General features: G+C 32.8%; 2 protein-coding genes across 2 annotated transcripts; one reads left to right on the forward strand and one right to left on the reverse strand.

Moving 5' to 3' along the window:
• Positions 1 to 326: 326 nt before the first annotated feature.
• On the reverse strand, positions 327 to 10,544 carry LOC107372209 (uncharacterized). Its single transcript, XM_015940396.3, has 3 exons — positions 9,939 to 10,544; positions 8,825 to 9,731; positions 327 to 824 (listed from the first exon to the last, which is right to left on the reverse strand). Exons 1-3 carry the CDS (start codon positions 10,243 to 10,245, stop codon positions 464 to 466), a joined length of 1,575 nt encoding a protein of 524 aa, XP_015795882.2. The 5' UTR covers positions 10,246 to 10,544; the 3' UTR covers positions 327 to 463.
• A 3,256-nt stretch (positions 10,545 to 13,800) lies between these two features.
• Positions 13,801 to 19,867, forward strand: LOC107372216 (ATP-binding cassette sub-family C member 4). Its single transcript, XM_025160186.2, has 14 exons — positions 13,801 to 13,959; positions 14,024 to 14,137; positions 14,752 to 14,860; positions 14,939 to 15,247; positions 15,327 to 15,616; positions 15,682 to 15,931; positions 16,002 to 16,507; positions 16,584 to 16,670; positions 16,744 to 17,492; positions 17,550 to 17,629; positions 17,745 to 17,895; positions 18,144 to 18,374; positions 18,628 to 19,445; positions 19,507 to 19,867. Exons 1-14 carry the CDS (start codon positions 13,883 to 13,885, stop codon positions 19,663 to 19,665), a joined length of 3,930 nt encoding a protein of 1,309 aa, XP_025015954.2. The 5' UTR covers positions 13,801 to 13,882; the 3' UTR covers positions 19,666 to 19,867.
• The last annotated feature ends 1,763 nt before the right edge of the window (positions 19,868 to 21,630 follow it).

A 21,630-nucleotide genomic window follows, 5' to 3' on the forward strand; every position in this document is an offset into this window, starting at 1 on the left:
TTTTGCTCATTCCATTCATTAAAAGAAATGATTATTAATATTTATCATTATTATAATTATCAATCAGTTTCCAACGTTTCTCTGTCAAATAAATTATCATGCTTTTAACTTATTACATGGTTGTCAATCATTTATCATTTTAAACATGTTAAGTCAACAACAAATCATTTTTTGCTGTTAAAGAAGGCGAATACAGTTGAACAGAAAAGTTTTTCCTCTTGAAACTGACTCATGAGATTGGCCTAACAAACTCAGTCTTTCAAGACTGATCAGGTAAACTAGGAATTTTCAATGTTGCGATGAAAAAAATAAGGAAATGCTTGGCGTCAATTGAAATGCATTTTATTGTAAGATCAAGTAAAGTGATTCAAAGGAAGATGAACATGAATGGATAAATTTACAGAATTATTTGGTTTGAGTTTTCTTTTCATTTTTTGCTTCGATTTTCAACAATTGGCCAAATTCATCTGCTGATAGACGATGATTTGCTCCATTTGGTAAATGAATTTGGACTAACAGGGTTTTCATGATTAACTTTGCTGTCAATTTTACCATTTACATTATCGGCCATTTTACTGGTTTCATTTGAACATTTACTTGTAAGATTATTGACAGAATTGACTTTATTAGCAATATTATTATTACTGTTATTACCATTGTTGGAGGTGGTGGTGTTTGCATTAGTTTGATTTGCTTGAATAAATAAACTTGATCCATTGGTTCCAAGGGTTGCATTGGCTCCACTTGGACTGAGAACCCCATTGAGTCCGGTTGGACCATTAAGACCATTTAGTGAACAATTGAGACCAAGAAATCGTGAAGCGCTGAAGAAGAACAAACAAAAGGAAGACAAAAAAAAGACAAAATTTGTTACACTTAATTATAATCAATGGTAATCAGGTTTGACCGGCAAAACAAGCAAAACAGAAACAAATGTCCAATAAAGTCTATTGATGGTAAAGACCAGTTATCGGTCCAGTTAACCGCCCATTCATTGTCAACACTCAACTCTTTCTTTGCCCAAACAATTTGTTAAAACAACTTCTGTCGAGTCAAAATCATAATCATAATCAAAATCATCATTAATGATCCAAAGGGTACAAAGTGTACAAAAGCCAAAAGCTTTTCACCCAATTTTATGGGAAAATCACCCTTCATCTGTTGACCACAATCGGACTTGATTTACACGGATTAATGGTGAAAATTGAACATTGAATCGGAACAATTTCATTCATTGATCGAGTTGAAATGAGAAAGTCTCGAAATTTTTGATTCGATTTTTTGTTGCTTTTCATTTTCCTATTTTACGATTATTTATTGTTTTTGTTTTTCAAAATTGAATATAACTTGGAATGATTGTAATTAATTAAACCTTTAATTAGAATAAATGATTTGGTTTTACCTTTCCTAATCTAAATCATTAATCTTCACTAATTGCAACTCAAACAAGCTTTACAATTAATATGTAATAAAATCTGTTTTTTTTCATTTGCGTTGAGAGCAAAGGATAATACAGAAACAAGGTAAAACTTTCACACCCAAATTCATTAAACCTTCAACTTGAACACTTATAATCAACTTATTATCACTCCTATTTTATGTTAATTGTTGATGAAACAAAAGCCGTTATTTCCATTTTATCGGAATAATTAACTCCAAGATTGGATTGAAATGATAATTGTTTCTTTAACCATGATTGGTATTGAATAATTTGCTGGTTAAAAGGACAAAAGGTTTCCTTTTCAAATGAATTACAATTTTCATCATTTCTTTTTGACTTTCATTGTAATACACTCTTTGCATATGTAAACTGTGATGATTGTGATGCGGATGAAAATGGATCGATGGAAAGTTGAACAAATTTATCACCACAAAGCTAACCACAGACACAGGTCATGTCAAGGTGAAGGCGTAACTCATCACCATCAATGAATTGGTGGGTTGTTAATCGGTTTAGAAGCGAAAGAAGAAGAAGCAAAAAGTTAAGTTTGGATTAAAAGGTAAGCCGAGGAGAGCAGACAAAAAAGAGGAACATAAGTTGAAAGGAAAGGCAAGAATGAAATAAACTGAAAGAGGTGTGAATTGTTGGTCAAGTTTTAAATAACGATTAGCAAATCAACTTGACATGATCATTGACACACTCGCATTACAATGTGATTAGGTGAGATTTAACCTCATCTCAACACGATTCCCATTTACCTTGTTAATAACATTTCCCTCAGTTGGACTAGCAATTGTTGATATCGATATGTGCAACAATATTGGACGATTAGACAAACAAAAAGCTATTGAGAAGCCAAATCTTTCAATTTTTACTATTTTCGCTGATTCCCTGCTAATCTGGCTAATCTTTACCAACCATTTCATTTGTTGTACTACAATGAAATTGGCGATAATAACTTATTAACTACAATCCCAGTCAGTCTCCACATTTTCCCAGATTAAATGCATTTTGTGTTGTTGCCGTTAAAAATGTTGAATGACTTGGACTAATAACAGTAAAAACATGGAAATGGATAAGTTGGAAAATGATTATTTAAAAATTATTATCAACAAAAGTGGGCTGATAATGGTAGTTCTAACAATGAGACTGACATGGTGATAATAATAATTTGTGATAATATAATGGTAAAGGATGAAGAGTAAGTGAAAGCTTAAAAAGGATAACCATTTCCGTGAACCGCCCAAAGATCAACGTGAACTTCTTGGGTCCATTCAACGTCAATGCTTTTCTTGGGCTTCATCTTTCAACTGATTCCCTGCTGAGAGAGACTGACTTTTCTTTGGCCTTTTTTTTGTTCGCTTCTCATTGTATGATAAGGATGATCCTCATCATGGGTATGTTGATGATGTTAATGTTGTTGATGATGAGGATGAGCACATTTTAGACATTTTTGTTTTCCTTGTTTTGCCCACAATAAGACGAGAATTACAGAGAAATGAAGAAGAAGAAGAAAACGAAACGAAACTTGGAGAGTAACAAAACTGACATTGTAATGATAATGATGATAATAACAATCCCAGTGAAAAGTCACGAGACAATTCAAGTCTTTGCCTTGTTAACAAATGTTACTATTTGTAAACTGACCATTTTTAGGTTGCAACATTGTTGTGACAAGCTATTGGTAACAATAAGTGACACAAAATTTAACAATTGAACAAGATACTTCACACCTTTTGCTACCTACAGAAGTGTAAATATTGGTTCCATGTCAAAGGCAAGGTCAGGTTTGAGCAGAGTCGAAATGAAATCAAGTTACTAAAGTTAAAAATTAGTGCATTTTGAATGGTTTTGCATTGAAACGAGCAAAACTTGATACAAAGGAGAACGAGAATTTGGAGAGAAGACAAACGAAGCTTAAAACTTTACGCATTTCTGATGGATAACTAAGTTCAATGAACTGAGTGCTTTTGCGATGAGTTTACAAGAGGAACCAAAAAGATTTAGCAATCGAAGTTGATCGAAAAGAAGAAATGAAGCAAAAAATTAAGACTGGATTGTCCATAAAGAAAGATTGCAGTGAACATTTGCAAATGAAAAGACAAAAATGAGTGAATTTTGAATGGTTTTGCATAGAAATCTGCAAAATCTTATACAAAATAGAATGAGAATTTCAAGGAAAAAGACATGCGAATCGCCAACTAAATGACCAAGAATCTGTAAGGTTAAAGAATAAAGAGTTTTTGCAATCAATTGTAAAAACTAGAAATCAAAGCTCTTCAAGAGAAGGAATGCAAAAACGAAGTTCGATTCAACATTGGATTGTCCGTAAAGAAAGATTTCAGTGAACATTTACAAATTAAAAGGCAAAAATTAAGTGATGCATCGTTGTAATTTAATTGCTGTTGAGATGATATCATAAATGTATATAAAAATTAATTGCTTTTGATTCGTAAAAAGTGAAAGAAGAAATTATAATGGAAAATAAAGGGAAAAGTTAAAAGGGGTTTACTTTGAATTTACAATTGTTGGCTGAGAGGAATTGATTTGTGACAAAAGCAAAGCAATTGAACAATCCTAAACAATCTGAAAGGTCAACTTTTTTTCCTCTGTTTCTCTTGTTTTCATAACATTTCTCTTCCTTTTACTTGCTCATTTCATGGTAAAAATTGTTGGCTCAATAATCTTTCATTTTTCACTTTTTTCCTCTCACCATCTTTGCTTGGTATAATTGAAATTGATTTACATGGTAAAATTGAGTAGGAATGATGCCAGTGTTTCCCTTTAATGCTGCGACTGTCTTCAAGTAAAAGTAATGAAAAGGCGTCAATTGAAAGAATAGAGGGATTCATGTTAAGGGATTCAATGACATGGAGTCGAGCAAAAAGTGGCTTCGATAATTTATTCCGCCTACTGTGAAGATTCGAGTCTTGAAACTTGTTTCTCACTATTGCTTCAGTTGTTTTCCTTTCTATATCATCTCTAGCATTCAGCTATATTATGTGATAAATAACATGATTGGTAAAGAATCAGCATTTTAAGGGTTAACACTCTTTACACATAAAGACGAAAAGTCTCGGAGTCATTCGCCGAAAATCAAATTCCTTTCGACTTTTCTATTTCGCTATTTTGACCATTCACTACATAATTATTGTTACAATTAGACTGGGAGTTAGGAAGGAAAAGTGAATAAGAAAAGGATTTTTGATCAATGATATTCATTGCAAGTTGAGTTTTCATTTCATTGACCCCAATTGAATGGACAGAAAGGATTGTGATTGACATTTTTCGCTTTTATTAGTATAACTTGCACTCGATGCAACTTTTAATCAGTCGATTGTAACAATTGAAGTGACAATAAAATGAATAAAATGTATTCTCATTTGAAGTAATTTCATTATTACAGATTTGATTGGCAGTTTAATGGTATTATTGGCCTCAATTATCATTATTAAAGTTAAATTATGGCGAGAAGGGAAAAAGGTCAATAAAATAATCGGAAAACAGTTTCTCTTGCAACACTTTAATCATGCTTAATGTTACATTCAGGAACTAAATACCAGGAATATTAAAGTTTTATAAGATTAATGTTAAAGTGCTAATGAATAATTCCGACGCTAAACAGTGTGAATTAATCTATTAAAAGTTGAGCTTGTTCATGTATTTGCTAGTGCTTTTCGTTTGGCCTTTTTCAGCTTTTGTTTCAAATGAAAGTGATTTAACCATTTAAGAGGCATTTTGTTGTTTGTGTTTATGCCGTTTCAAGCTTCTTGCTTTGGCTTTTTTTAATTAACTTTGTTACAATGATTATGTTGCCTGTTGATGATGATGAACAAGCCAAAAATTAATTTACTTGAAAATAATAAAATAAAAGATGAAAGATAGTAAAGTTTACTGTTTCACCGCTCAATAAACCTGTTTCAAGCTCACCTTCAAATGACCTGTTTATCCTGCTCATTAACAGGTAAACAGTCTTAATTACATCTGAAAACCTCATCATCAATTAATGAACCCAAGAAACAAAAGATAACTTCGGTAAAGGCCAAAAATAAAGTCTATACAAGTAAAAGCAAAAACAAACTAAACCCAAAAGTCAAACGCAAACTTGTTAGAACAGCTTTTCATTGAGTTCGATATCAAACTTACAAGGGACTTTACGATCTAGAAACTATAAACTACTGTAAGTTAAGAATGAGAAGTGAATCGATTCCTTATGAAGTTTTTAAAACTGTTTTGAAAACCTTCGAACTCGGAAATTTCTCAAAACTTCCAACGATTTCTTGATATAAATTTCGAGTCCATTTGATCAGCCATTTCATCGATAATTTGATAATTATCAATCTTTAAAAACGAAATCAATTGAAATTCCATTTCTTTTTTGACTTTTCTCGATCAAATTTTCTGGTTAATCGTTGATTCTTGCAGTCGCTTAATTACCTTGGAATCAAATTTCAATGGAACAATTAGACGTACTTGAAATACGAACTGGTCACACCAATTAAATGTCTTTAATTAACTTTCCTAATAAATGATCTTCATTAACAGTAATTAACTGTAAATTTATTTTCCATCTTTATTATCATTAACATGCATTAAATTGTCACAATTCACAGTCAACATTATAATTAACTCGTTATTAATTGGCCCATAAATACAAATAAAAAACCATTAAATTGTCAATTCATCACAATTTACAAGCCTTTTGCTAAAACACCGTTAATTATAATGAACCTCAATGAGAAAAGTGCAATTGCAATCTTTTAAACAATTAACAAAATCAAAGCCTAAAGCTGAGGCGTTTACATGAACAAAATCAAACTCATGATCGCAACTTGAATAAAATGGTGACAATTTGATGAACGATTAATAACTTGAGGTAATTTGGTCATTGATTGAAGAGTTAAAATTTAATTGTTTCACTCGGAGAAACCATTAACATCATTATTTAGACAAATACTCATTGTTCATCTCAACTGCTTTTCAATTTACTATTCATTATTGTTTTGTCAGATTGAAATGTTGAGAAAATCAAACAATTTAACCAAAAATTACATGGTTATTTGAATGAATAAATATTGATAAAATGGTTAATGAGCCAAATAAAGTGCTTTCACCATTCCTTTACCTGTTTAACGCTTTAATGTTAACTAAGCGTAAATGATGAATGCTCATTTAGTGTCTAAACTTTTGACGTTCAATTGAATCAAAGATTAACCATGATCATCACTTGATTCAACTATTTTTGAGCACAAAGTAAATATTAACAATTAATTGAATGGAAGAAGCATATTCAAGATCTATCATTGTCAACATGCATTAAACATTGTTAACATTTTGTTACCTTTTGACTTGCAGAAAAGGATTCAAAGTTGAAAACTTTTCTTTCCAAGTTTATCTACCTTTTCATTTGAATTTTGTATGGTTATTACAGTGATCAATGTTATTGTGACAATTGCGATGACAGAGAAGTGACAATGAAGCGATTTATGAAAAGGTGAAAAGGCAAGAGATGGTTAAGTAAGAATGTAATTCAGGGAAGAGAAGAAGGTAAATCTGGAAAAGGCAAGAGAAAGAAATGTTTGCCTTATTCACGCCTCTCTTGTGGTTTCTCACCTGCTTTAACACCTTAAAACGGCGTGAGTTTAGCACGATATTTATGTGAAGTAATGTAGATGAAAAGTGTCTTGGTAAATTGAAAGAAGAAGACGAAACAAGAAGATAATGAAGAAAGTGAGAAGAAGAAGAAGAAGAGGAGAGAACAAGAAAAGGGGCCAAAAGTGGCCTTTCAAAGGTGAATTTGTTTTTCTTCGGGGGTCAGTTTCATCATCATAATCATCTTTCTTCTTCTTTTTCTTCTTCTAACCAACTTTACTTGAATCTTATTTATATTTTTTTCTCACTCTGTTTGCACGTAATTAGTGATAAAAATTGGTAAAAAGGAGCGGAAAGGTATTACGATGAGTTGATGGACGTTGTTACTTGTTAGTTGTTGGAGTGAAGCTCAAGGGGATTGCCCGTGTGGGTAATATTAAGGTTATTTTGTTTTCATCTTTTCTTCTTCTTCTTCTTCTTCTTGCCTTACTAATTTCTTGACTTACAGTATATCAACATTTTAAATCACGTTATAAGAAAAAGATGATGATTACGATGATTATGATGATGATGATGATGAGTGAGAGGGGCTTGGGTGCGGGCTTCAGGTACCCGGTTAGACGTGTATATATAACACCTCATAGTCTCTCATTATCATGGTTAAAATTGTTTTAACCAGAGTTAACCTAACCCTGGCTCTCATCTCACACTCTTGCGGCAACAAGAAGGAAGAAATGGTTGTATACATTAGAGGATGAAGAAGATGGAGAAGATGAGATTTGGAAAAGTAATACTAGGGAATGAAGAAGATAAACTAGAGTTTAAACTCTGGCATAGGGCACCAGCCAATTAGCAGTTACCTGAACTGGGCAAGATAAATAATGAGTAAGGCTTTTCGTGTTGTTGCCCATCAATTTTAATCAATAAATTATCAGAGCAACAACAACAAAAACATGGTAACATCATTTGTTTCAATGCCGCTCACATCAGTGATAACCTTCAATCACCTCATTCCTTATTGACTGGGACGGCTCATCGTTTGTTTTACACTTTTCACATTCACTTCAACAGAAAACATTTGCTCATTCCTTGCATATAAGCATTTTTTACAAAACGCCCGACTTATATTTCATTCTTAAAAGGAAAGTGTCTCAATCGCTTTGAGCTGATTCCAGCATTTAATTTGTCTTACCAACTACAACCATTCTCGTTCAACTTTCATATTAACAAAACCAGCATTCAAAAGAGCAAAACCGACTGAAGACACAAAGTTTTCATAACTCTTTAACTCGAGTGTTCTTGTCTTATGAAAGTGAGTTTTGGTCATTTGAATGCTGATTTTGTTGCTATATTCAAACGAGAATGATTGTAAAAGCTATCGATATATTATGAGCAGCAAAACGCCATTTACTGTCTATTGATTAATATGATGAGCTTTTTGTTTCACTTATTTTGTTTTGTATCCTCATTACCTTACTAACATGCGAAAACGCTGATTTTTGGTAAATCTTTTTTATTTTACCTTTCATTTGCTAACTAAAGACTTGACTTTGGCAAAGTTAGATACTCATCAAGCCTTTGAGATGTTAAGATTGATTGATTCGTAGCGATTGAGATACTTTCCTCAGTTATTAAAAGATAGACTCAAACTGTTAGGTTTTTTAGCAGGATTTTGCGTTCGTTTACTTTTGTTTTGCATTTTGGTTTACATTTCAATATAATTTTGCATATACTTTTATTCATCAAATGATGATTGGACTTTGCTTTCGATTTGGACTTGTTTAGGCTTACCTTTTCTCGTATTGCTGATGTTGCGCTCGAATTTGCAGTCGACTAACATGAACTGGAATAGGAACGTGAATCTTGTGTCCAGTTGTTTGAGATGTATTGACTGTTCCCAATCGTTGACTTTTAACTCGCTTCCACTTTGCTCTTCGATTTTGAAACCAAATTTTAACCTGAGATTCAGATAGTTTAAGGTTATGGGCAAGATGTGCTCGCTCCGGTAATGATAGGTATTTTTTAGACTGAAATTCACGTTCCAATTCGAGAAGTTGTTCAGAGTTGAAGGCAGTTCGACGACGGCGACTTGCCTCTCGACCAGTTACACCACTTTTACCATCTTCATCATCTTCGTCTTCATCCTCATCATCCGATTTTAGACTTCGCTTTAAACTTTCACTTGGTCGACTGGTTGAACTTTCAGAAGATTGTCGTTGAGAATCAATGGAGGATAAAGATGAAGAGGGCGACAACGATGAGGATAAAGATGATGATGAGGCTGAAAATGCTGACGAAGGTGGAGTTGTTGTCAACTGAATGGGTCCAGTTGCAAGTGTTGATCCAATGCAACCATTAGATTTAACATTATCCTCTTTGGTTGGTACAAGTTGATGTGTTGCAGGGTGAACATTGAGGTGAGATAAATTTGATTGAACTTGAAGATGGGGATGAACATGATGACCATTGTGAGGATGAATGTGACGAGTATTGGTAAGAGTAAAAGAATCGACGAGATTATTTGGAATGGTGTTGATCATATTCAAAGGTGAAACAACTTGAACAGGACTTGACCGAGACTTTGGACTAGCTTCGTATTTGACTTCATCTTCTTTAGCTAACAAACTTGCCTGGCTATTGGTATCATGGAAAAGCTCAGGATTACTCGATGGAATCAAATTGTATCCAGGTTTGAATACTACAAAGAAAATGTAAATCAAATGAAATGATCGCAAAAACAAAACATCTTTAGTAATGCACTCAATTTACTTGAAAAGGTTGATCAAAGTTGAAGATCATTAAGATTCGACTTTCGATTCAAGATTTTGGTCCAACAATTGAAAAGTTTTAACGTTGGTTTCCGACCTTTTCAATGTTCATTGACTACTCATGAGAACCAACTTACCCAGTTTTTGTCCCAATTGAAAGAGAGAGTATAAAGGTCTTGGTCCAGTTGAAAGGGGCATTAAATAAGGGAATCCATTAAAGTCAATGAGATTTGTTTTATCATTTAACCCATTTAGTCCGAAGGGTTCCTTGACACAATCACTTGTAGCCTTAAAGGGTCCATCATGGAAATGGTCGACTGTCCGTTTTGAAAGGTGTTCCTTTAATTTAATGAAAAGTTCTTCCCATGAAGGTTGATATGATGAAGTTTGGTCAAAACTTGGAATGGGAAAAGATGAGAAAAATGGTGACATTTTACTTTCCATGATTGGGAATGACAAGTTGCACGAGAATGAAAGTTCAATGCGGAATGTTAAAAAAAGAACAAAAAAAGGTTGTTTTCAAGTTTTCACAGATTTTTGGTAATCATTGTTGAATGAAGTTTCATTTCAAATGAACAAAGTTTAAACAAATTTGCAAAAAAAACTTTGGAAACTGAAATGTTAACGAAACGGAAAAAAAGTTGTTTGCTTGTTAATGAATCAACTGTTTGTATTGATGCCTGGGTCATAAGTGATGATGATTAGACTGATGAGGATAAGAGATGGTGATGATGAGGATGATGATGATGTAAGTGAAGAAGCTTGTTATTTGAGCAAATCCTTGAAACTTTATAGGCTGGTAAACATTAAGGTAACAACCAGTTTAACCAATCAGAACTGGATGTTGCCACCTCCTTCAGGAAGAGGATCACTCGACCAACATTGAGTTCATTGTTATTGCTAAATTTACTGCTAAAGCTGCTAAGTCTCAGTTTGAGTATAGAAATGGAAAGGCAAAAAATCAATCTTTACCTTGAGTCTGTCAATGGCCAAAGTATAGACTTCGACTTTGAACATTTCATTCAAATCATCTATTATGATCTGGCTTCTGCTTAAACCCACCTTAAATGTAGCTATCGACCTCAGTCCCAGTTGACGTTTGTTCAACTTCCCAATGCTAGTCTTAATGTTCTTACTAGCAAAATTAGCACTTAGGGGTTTGATGTTGTTGTTGTTGTTTAACTTGATTTTGTTTACTGATTCAACATTGGCTTTCTTGTTCTCGACTTTCAGTTTTTCTTGACTTTTTTCAAACCTACAACAAAGTCGAATTCCCTCACCAAGAATCATAGCGTTAACATTCATTGAAAGTTTCATTTCGCATTTGTTCCGTGATTTAGGAGATGCAATTGTATTTGGAGCACTTAAATTCATTGATTTATCTTGATAGTTTTCTTTAGTTGAAGGTGGTCGACGAGATTATCATTTATTCTACAAGAAAGTTGGACAATTTTTCGGTATCATCAGCATAGTTATCATCGTCTTTTAATGCTCCATAGCCAGTATCACCAGTATTTTTTAAACGTTTATTTCCACTAGAATTGCCGTCAGAGTTACTGCCTTTTCTAACTCATCTGAGAATCCTGATTTTAAAGGTTTATAACCGATTCAAAAAAAGCTCCCTTGTATCTTCGGCCTCTTTTCATAGCGGTAAAAAGTCTTACACCAATCGATTGAGTTGTTGGTTTTATGATGTCTCTAAGAACATCAGTGAGAGATGCTTTTGGGTCTCGAAGACCTGCGAAAGCTTCTGTTTGTGGTCCTTTGAAATCATCTTTAGTATGAACTTTTTTCGGAGCAATGCCAAATAAACTGAAATCTTCATCGTCCATAAAATCTTCTGGCTTACTCTTGACCAACTTTTTATCCCATCTTTCTTCCTTTTTTGATACATATTGTGAAGGTATCCAACCTTTCTCGGTTCCAACCGTATTGAGATATCCGGCAGAAAAATCTCCAGTAAAAGCTCCATGAAATCGTTCTCTTCCATTCTCGTACAGGTAGATCAGCATTGAGTTTAAAAAAGTTCAGTATTTGTTTCGATAACAACAATTTGCTGGAGATATTTTACCCCGATAATCTTTCAATTGATGGAAGTGCATTATTAGCAAGCTTTGAATTTTCAATATAGCTCAGACAAAGGTTTCGGTTGTACGAAATTCGCTGTCGACCTCAAAGAACCTCAAAAGACCTCAAATAAGCTACCAAATTATCGAATAAAAGTTAACTTCGAACAAAAAAGTCTTTTCAATATTATAACCTCCATATTGTTGATACAGTTTGATAATTTAAGGTAAAATTGTTCGATTGATTGTGATTTTTCCTTCATTTATTGCTAAATTATTTTTATCACGAAAGTGCAGGCAATTATTATTAGTAAAACAATGTTTAATTTACTTGAAGAGTTGTTTGTTTTTTCATTTCAATTTCAGGTTATTCAATTGATTATACTTTCTAATGAGATTTGCCTTTTCATTTTTGCAAAAATGTTTTCCTGAAACTGACAATTCAATGGAAGAGGCGAGACTTGAAACTGAAAAAAGGCTGCAAAAAATGGTCTTCATCTATAGATTGGCCTTTTTACACTGAAGATGTTTAACCTGTCAAATACAGTTTAATTAACTGCCAATAACAATTAATTGGATTCTGATTTTCAGTCTTCACCTCGATGGTTTTGCTGGTTGATAAAGTTAATTGGTCGGGTTTCAACTAAGTTATAGTTTCGCAAAGTGATAATTGTTGTCATTATAATTGAATATGTTCATCATTAATGTTACTGAATGACTATGTTTCATGTTCTGGCTTTTTTTGTCAACTTTAATGATCTCATTGATCAGTAATCATAATAAAGATTGGAATCGATTAACAACATTTACTCTTGTTAATTTGTTCGCATTCAATTCAATTTGTCTTGTTGCTTGGGAAACTGTTTATTGTAATTGTATTAGTTTGGTAAAAATAATGACTTCAACAGTAAATTCAATTAATTGATCAATAATAATGTTAACATGATGATAAAGTCTCACAATTTGTTGTCAAAAGTTAAACCACAAACGAGGTTAAGGAATCGATGGTTAATATTAAGATTATCATTATGATTTTTATTCAATAATAATGTAGCAATATAAAGCAAAGTTATCATAATAATCAAATTATCTTTCATCGGGTAAAATATCATTTAGTTACGGTTAATAATAATGAAATATTTCGGTTTGATATTAAATTTGAATCAGTCGACTGATTCGGACAATGGTCAAATAACTCAAGAGGATGCATTTAATTTGTTTAGCTTAATATTTGATTAATGCTTTATTTTTGATACGCAATTATTTAATACATTTGATTCAAATCATTGAAATGAAAAATCAAATTTTGAAAATGAACATAAAATATATGTATAGTAGAGACATCTAGCGAGAGCGAAACAAACTATTGGTCCTTGGAAAGCCATTACGTTTTTGCAGTCAATTGTAACTCATAACTGTACGATAATCGAGCTAAGTTTAAACTTGTGATTGATTTTACCTAAAGCTACAAGTAATGAATTTTAAAGGCACGGATTTTCATTCCCCTGCAGCCTTAGCCATTGAAAGAACTGCATTGAGCATTGAATGCTGGAAAACATTTAAAGTTGAAAATCATTCGTTAATCTATTTTTCAATTTCAAGCTGATTTGCTCATTTGGACTATGACTGTAATGAATTACGCCTTTCCAGCTTTTGCTGTTCTTCAACTTTACCTAGTATTATATAAGATTTAAATAATCGTAGTTTTACTGCATGACAATCAAATGATTGATAAGGAAATCTCGATTCAGACATTTATATACAAATTAACGTGTTGAAATGGTTTATCAAATTGTAATTGTTCTCAAAATCTTTATAAATACAGCTCAATTGTCCTTATTCATGATTCCGGTAAATTTTCCCGATGTTTTGCACCGAACTCTATTGCTATAATACAATAATTCTCGAAAGACCCGTATCTACTATCATATCAATCGCTGAGTGATGATTCTTATTTTGGTTCTGGTTTTTGAATCAAGATATTCAGTTATGTTAACGTATTGGAAGATATTACAATGACGGTGTTAACAGGTTCAAAACCTAAACCTTTACCACATGATAATGTCAACATTTTCTCTAAAATTTTGATTCTGTAAGTATTTTTAAATCATTCATCAGTCAATTTGATCTTTCAATTGTTTTCCAATCTTCTTCAGCTGGATTTATCCTCTTTTCAAGACTGGATTCAAGAAAAAGGATTTAGACTTTCAGGATATTTATCAAGTCAGTGTTCATGATCATTCAGATCAGTTGAGAGATAAATTAAAAAGGTAAATTATTTTTCTATTTTTGTCTGTTTTCACTAAAACTAATCAACTATTGCAATATTTGATCTCGGAAAATCAATTTTCAATGCATGCTATTGATGTTTCCTTTTTAATAACTCTAATCGAATAAAATTTGGTTCAAAGCATGAAGACTCAAATGAAGTCAAGTAATATGTTCATACAGTCTCATAGTTAGTTTAATCTGGTTGTTATCAGGAAAATTTATTTTAATGGTTAACCTCTCCAAAGTAAACAATGAGAAGCGAGGTTAGCCGGTGGTAAGCGTAAACTAGAACCCGTTAGTTCATTTTTTCAGCAAAGACTCAACTAGCTGAGTAAGCTTCTCTGTAAGAGTAGCTGTTTTAAATTAGCAAATAAATAGAGAATAATTGGCTACTGATGAAACTTTAATCAGATAAGATAAGAAGGAGAGAAAAAATAAGGCGCCAAAAATATTCACAAGACATGAGCTGTTCGTGTTGGTTACATCACACGTGCTAAATTGTAAAGGGTATTTGTTTAACCACTTTATTTGAATTACCCTTGTTCATCTAAAAATCGTAAGATTATTAATAAATAAATGTAATAAATGAATATGAATTATATTTGTTCCATAGAGAATGGTTAAAAGAGTTAAAGAAAAAGAAACCAAGTTTGGCTAAAGCAATATTGAGAGCCTTTGGTCCACAATACATTATTTCGTCTCTTGTCATTACTGGTTATGAGGTAAGTTACAGCTTATTGTTAACTTAAACTTCATCGTTTTTAATGATTTTTTCTTGATTTGTCTCCATTTTTCACCAGCAACTTATACTTAAGATAGCTCAGCCCTTTCTACTTGGAGCCATTTTGGACTATTTCGCTGGTATAGCCTTTACTCAGGGATATGATATCTATTATATTGGCGTGGTTTTTTGTTTATGCTCAATGTTTTATATAATAAGCCACCATGCCTGGCTTGTGTACATACATCGAATCGGGATGAGAGTAAGAATAGCTGTTCAAAGTTTGTTGATGGAGAAGACATTCGTACTCAGTAAATCAGCTTTACACAACAATAAAGTGGGAAACATTATAAACTTGATGTCGAATGATGTAACCAAATTTGATGAGGTAAAGTCACAGAATTTGAAATTTGTATGGAACTGCTAAAATTATTCTGACTCTGTGATCTTTTTTTGTAACATTGAAGTGTTCCAAGTTTGCTCATTCTCTTTTCATGGCTCCCCTTGAAGCCTTCGTCATTTCAATTATACTCTTCTATAGTCTTGGCTACCCTTATGTAATTGGTCTCATTTTATTGATAGCCTTTGTACCATTACAAGCATATATCGGCAAGTCCTTTGGTGCTATAAGACGGGTCACTGCTAAGTGGACCGATAAACGGATCAAGTTAATGGGAGAAATTATTGGAGGAATGAAGGTTATCAAACTGTATGCTTGGGAAAAGCCTTTTGCTGATATGATTGCCAAAATACGAAGGTTAGCATCAAGATCGATAAATTCAAATTCATTAATAATATTTTTATGTTTCTTTATTATTTTAGGTCCGAAATTATGCAAATTCGTAAATCATTCATACTGAGGGCAATTAATTTCACACTGACGTTTGTAACAACGAAAACTATTCTTTTTGCTGTTTTTATAACTTATGTGTTAACCGGACACAATTTAACCGCTAAAAACGTTTTCGTAACTCAAGCCTTTTTCAATTCACTACAACTCTCATTGACAAATTATTTTCCTAAAGGAGTTTCGAATTTGTCGGAAGCACTGGTGTCATGTAGACGTCTAACTGTGAGTTGTAATTTAGACCAAATACACAATTGTAATTCAATTTATAATTTTTAAAATTTACTTTTTACAGGACTTCTTGTTGCTCGAAGAAAAAAAAGCATTGGATTTAACCTCCAAAGACACGCCGAAATTGCTTAACACAAAAGAAAAGAATAAGAAGTACCTTAAATTGAGTAACTTAGTCGCAACATGGGATTCAAGTGATGAAGAACCTACTCTCGACGGAATTTCAATGAATGTACAAAGTGGAGAATTGGCTTTAGTAGTTGGTTCTGTTGGCACAGGAAAATCATCTTTACTTCTGGCAATTATGAAAGAGATAATCATCAAAAGTGGGTCTATCGATGTTAATGGTACATTATCATATGCTTCACAAGAATCATGGACTTGGAATGCCTCTATTCGTGATAATATTACTTTTGGTCAAGAATTTGATGAAAAAAGATACAAAAAAGTTCTTGAAGTTACAGCTCTTCAACGAGATGTTGATATACTACCATATGGTGATAAAACGCTGGTTGGTGAAAGAGGAGTGGGTTTGAGTGGAGGTCAACGAGCAAGAGTCAATCTCGCAAGGTAAGTCTGTCTTATTTATTAAATCTTAAATATATCTTAATCTTATTACAATTTTTCTTGTATTTATATTTCACAGATCTATTTATCGAGATGCTGATATCTACTTATTCGATGATCCCTTGAGTGCTGTCGATGCCAGTGTAGCAGCAACAATCTTCCAAAAGTGAGCACAGAAACAATGTTCTGATTTCAAATTCAAGAAATCTATAATTTGTTCATTTATTTTCATTATTTAGGTGTTTCAAAGAATTTCTCAAAGAGAAGGTCGTAATTTTAGTTACACACCAGATACAATTTTTAAGAAATGCTGATAAAGTTTTATTGATATCGGAAGATAAATCAATATTTTACGACAATATATCGGATCTTGATCAAGGGCCTTTGGAAATCGAGTTAGCTTTAAGTCATAACTTACCAGGAAAAACTGCTAAAGCTGAATCAGTTCAAGAAGAAAGAAAACTTACAAGAACTGATTCATCTGTTTCAGCAGAGTCAGAAGTATCGGAAGTAGATTCATTTGATGATCAAGTTATTCTTGATAAACCTCGAATTGCTGAAGAAACAAAAAAATCTGGTGAAGTTGCTTCTTGGGTTTATTGGGCCTACGCTAAAGCTGGAGCTAATAGTGTTTTAATTATTACTTGCGTGGTTTTAAACTTGGCTTCACAAGTTCTGTTCAATGGAACTGACCTTTGGTTATCTAAATGGACTAACGAAGTGCAACATGCTACAATTATCACTGATGGAACTACAAATGACTATTCAAATACCACCAATCAAACAACTACTGATAGTAATCAAAGTATAAACATACATTACAACTCGATTATTTATTCGGTTATCATCGTTTCTCTTCTCATAACGGATTTGGCTCGTTCACTGATCTTCTTCTACATTTGCAATCGTTCCTCAATCAATTTGCACAATTCGATCTTTTTTAGAGTATTAAGATCTCCGATGGCTTTATTCGAAAGTCAACCGATTGGTAAGTCTTTTCAAATTGTTGTAAGCATAAACTAAAAGATTCTTATTTCATGTTTAGGTCGAATACTGAATCGTTTTTCTCGGGATCTGGGAATTATTGACGAGCTTCTTCCTCTAAGCGCCTATACGGTTTTAACGGTAAAATGTATAATTTTAGATGAGAATACAATGTAATAGCTCTCAGTTGTATTGCATCGTATCCATCTAACAACTTTTAAATGTTTTGACTAATTTTGAATTTTTCATAATTCAGACATCATTCCAAGTAGCAGGAATTTTAATAACTGTTGGTTATGTTTCATGGTACCTCATCTTCCCTGCAATCATACTTTTAATACTCGCGTGTACATGGCGAACAATTTACATTCCTACTGGACAAGCGATTAAACGACTTGAAGGAGTCGGTAAGTATATATTTCATGTTTATTCGTTTCTTTAAATTACATCAGGTTACTACAATCAGTGATATTTTATTTATGCGTAAAATTTTGTATAAACTTTCTCAATTTGATATTCTTGTGCACTGGAAAATAAATATTAAGTTAATGCTATCTGGTTTATACTCATCGATTTAAAAGATTTATATATCGATCATTTATAAATGATAATTTCATGAATGATAATATGATAATAATATGATTTTATTTTTTAGCCCGTAGTCCGGTTTATTCCCACATCTCAACTACAATTGACGGTTTACCAACAATTCGAGCTTTTGGAACGGAAGAAATGTTCACTGATCAATTTCGAGTAATTTTGAACAATCATTCAGCAACTTGGTTCCTTTTTCTTTGTGCCTCTCGCACTCTTGGCATGTTGATTGATTGGACATGTGTTTTTTATACAACAATAACAACTTTTGCACTAATTGCTTCAGCTAACTGTAAGTTGTTTCCCGTCTACCTCACAGTTATACAAACCCTACATTTGTGTATCTGGGAAAATAGTGAACCCTAGAAAGTTTCTTCTGAAAACAAACTTTAGAGAAAACCGATTTTTTTATGTTTCTCAGGTCGATAAATAATGAATGACTAAAAGGTAAACCAGATATGCTCGCTTAATTCAGAAATACACTTTTCGAAGTTAATTAAATGTTAAACTAAAACTAAATCCTTTATCTTTTTGTTTCCATCCAGTGATTCCTGCTGGCGATGCTGGAATGGCTTTATCCAATGCCTTTGGTTTGATGAGACTGATGCAATATTTCATCCGACAGTCAACTGAGTTTGAAAGTCAAATGACTTCAGTTGAACGTATAGTTGAATACACAACTTTACCTTTGGAAGCTGAACTAGAAACCGAAAAGAAGCCACCACCAGAATGGCCAACTAAAGGATTAATCAAATTTGACCATTTGACACTTCAATATCCAACAGCGCCTAAACCCACACTTGAAAATATAACAATAACCATTCAATCTGGTGAGAAAATTGGTGTTGTTGGAAGAACTGGAGCTGGAAAAAGTTCGCTTTTATCATGTCTATTCCGAATTGTTGAATTCGATGGTTCCCTTGAAATTGATGGAATCAATATTCAAGAAATTGGTCTTCATGATTTAAGGAGAAAAGTATCAATCATTCCTCAAGAACCAATTTTGTTTGCTGGAACTGTTCGAACCAACTTAGACCCATTTACTGAGCATAAAGATGCTGAATTGTGGGAAGCTCTTGATGATGTTCAACTCAAGGAAACTGTTTTGGAGTTACATGATCATCTTGATCATGAGATTCTGGAAGGTGGATCAAACTTTTCTGTTGGACAGAGACAATTGATTTGTCTGGCACGAGCTTTACTTCGTAATAATAAGGTTTTAGTTATCGATGAAGCAACAGCAAATGTAGACCATAAAACAGATTCACTTATTCAGAATACAATTCGAACTAAATTTTCTCATTGTACTGTGTTGACGATTGCTCATCGATTGAACACAATTATCGATTCTAGTCGTGTTCTTGTAAGTTATCTTTACTCATAACTGGTTCATTAATTTTAATTGAATTTATTTATATTTACAGGTTCTTGATGCTGGTAAAGTCGAAGAATTTGATGTTCCATATAATCTACTCCAAAGAAAATCATCACTTTTCTCTAAACTTGTAGCTCAAACTGGCAAAACTATGAGTGCAAGACTGTACAAAATGGCAGCTGATGCTGCAAGGGAATCGCAAAAATAAGGTAGCAATTTTCAAATTAAATGGCGAATAACTTGGATGATGAAAGCTCAATAATATTCTTTAATTTGATTTTAAGTTATTTTTTATATTAGTGTTAGATTAAATAATATAAAAAATAGTCGATTTAAATTCATTTCACATTCCTCGAGACTATATAGCCCGTATTCACTGACTGAAATAAAGCTTAAATCTTGGATCAGATTAACTGATTCGTGTTTTTTCACAAAAAAAGATGAAGAATTAATCTTGAATCAAGACTAATTGACTGATCGAAGCAATATGATCTTGAGATCAATTTTTTTTATTTCGCCAAATCAATAGTTTCAAGTATTATTATTAAGACCAATATTCGTATCTTTTATGATTTCACATGTTCAAGTGAAAAGTAAAATTCAAATACAAGGCTGATCCATTCAAATTTTCAGAGTTTGCAGCAGGTTTCAGCGGTTACTAAACTGAAGTTGGGTTGCTATACATCATTCTGCGCCATTTTCCTCTAACACGCAATTGCTTAAGTTCTTTTTTAATGGATTTAAAAGAGATATAACGTTAAAAAACGAATGGAAAGTCTCATTTTTTCACTTTTTTATTTTTTTGAGTTAAGATCTCTACTTTTTTTTGGAGATAGATTGTACAATGAGGATTACAAAAATCTTGTCAATTTTTTTCTGAGATCATCGGTTTCACAACAACTAGATCTATCTATAGGGTGCTAGAAAAGCACCCTAGTTAGTGTTATTACAAATTATTATTATTAACTTTTTATATCGCAAAAAGTATTAAATACTTGCCTTTGAAATTGAGATAATATATTCAATAAGGACAGAGATGAGCCTTGTTTTTCAGCATTCAGCAATATTTTCTTAATTTTGGCCAAAAAGGCCGTTCGATGAAACCGCCGATGTAATTTTTTGATTCATCTCCCACCAAAGCTCAGCTTTTTTTCGTTCATATTTTCAGCCGTTTAGGCCTGAACCCGTTTTACTCAAAACTGTTATATCGATAGCAGTATTTTTCATAAAGTTATGAAACTTTGATCGAGGAATTTTGAGTTCAAGAAGTAATTTTGAACACTTTTTGATTGATAGTTTGATGGCTAGATTCATACTGATGTGAGAACAATGAAACATTGAATTGAACTTATCATTCTATCTATTTAATTAAATATTCTGGCCAAAATTCAATGCTATATGCTCTTGAAAGTATCCTTCAGCCTGTTCAAGTTGATACAAACCAAGATTTATCATTAATAACTCTCTCATTTTATGTACAGGAAAGTCAGGAACTGATTGAGGATCAACAGTTATCCAAGATCTCAGCGATATACTCTTTTTTGATGGTAGATATAAGTTCCATCCGCGATAGCTATCATTCTGTCATTATATTGTGTGTTGTTGAGAAATAATGCTCTTGGTATCGAAGTTATTTGTTGAAGCGCTATTTCCCTTCTTAGGCATGAATATCCAAGATTTATTTGCAAGAAATGTTCCAAGATTGCAAGATACATACGAAGAAACAAAGCAGACAGAACTAGATTCAGGATGGATATTGTTTTTCTGATTTTGCATTCATACATGTACACCGTGTACCAGCGCCTATTTACAAAGTTTTTCGAAATAACTTTTGAATGCAAAAATCAAATTTATTCCAAAATTTCTATGCATATTTTATTCACAAAAGGAAATTAATGCATTACATTTTCAAAGGGCAAACCTTCATTGGCGCCAAGATAGCGGATTCGCTTACAAAAGTTGTCATAGACTGAAGCCAAAGTATCGCTTGATATGCCATTAATTATGGTTTGAATGCGATTTTTTGAGCTCCTCAATGGTTTTAGGCCTGTTTGTGTACACTTTATCTTTCTCATAACCCCAAAGGGAAAAGTCGAGGGAGGACAGGTCTGGGCTATATGGTGGACACTCATAACCACCATTGAACTTTTTAGGAAAGTTTCTCGCGATCACC

Source organism: Tetranychus urticae, chromosome 1, assembly GCF_039701765.1.
Source record: "Tetranychus urticae isolate SD_2017Ah chromosome 1, NJAU_TeUrti_SD_1.0, whole genome shotgun sequence".
NCBI classification, from domain to species: domain Eukaryota; kingdom Metazoa; phylum Arthropoda; class Arachnida; order Trombidiformes; family Tetranychidae; genus Tetranychus; species Tetranychus urticae.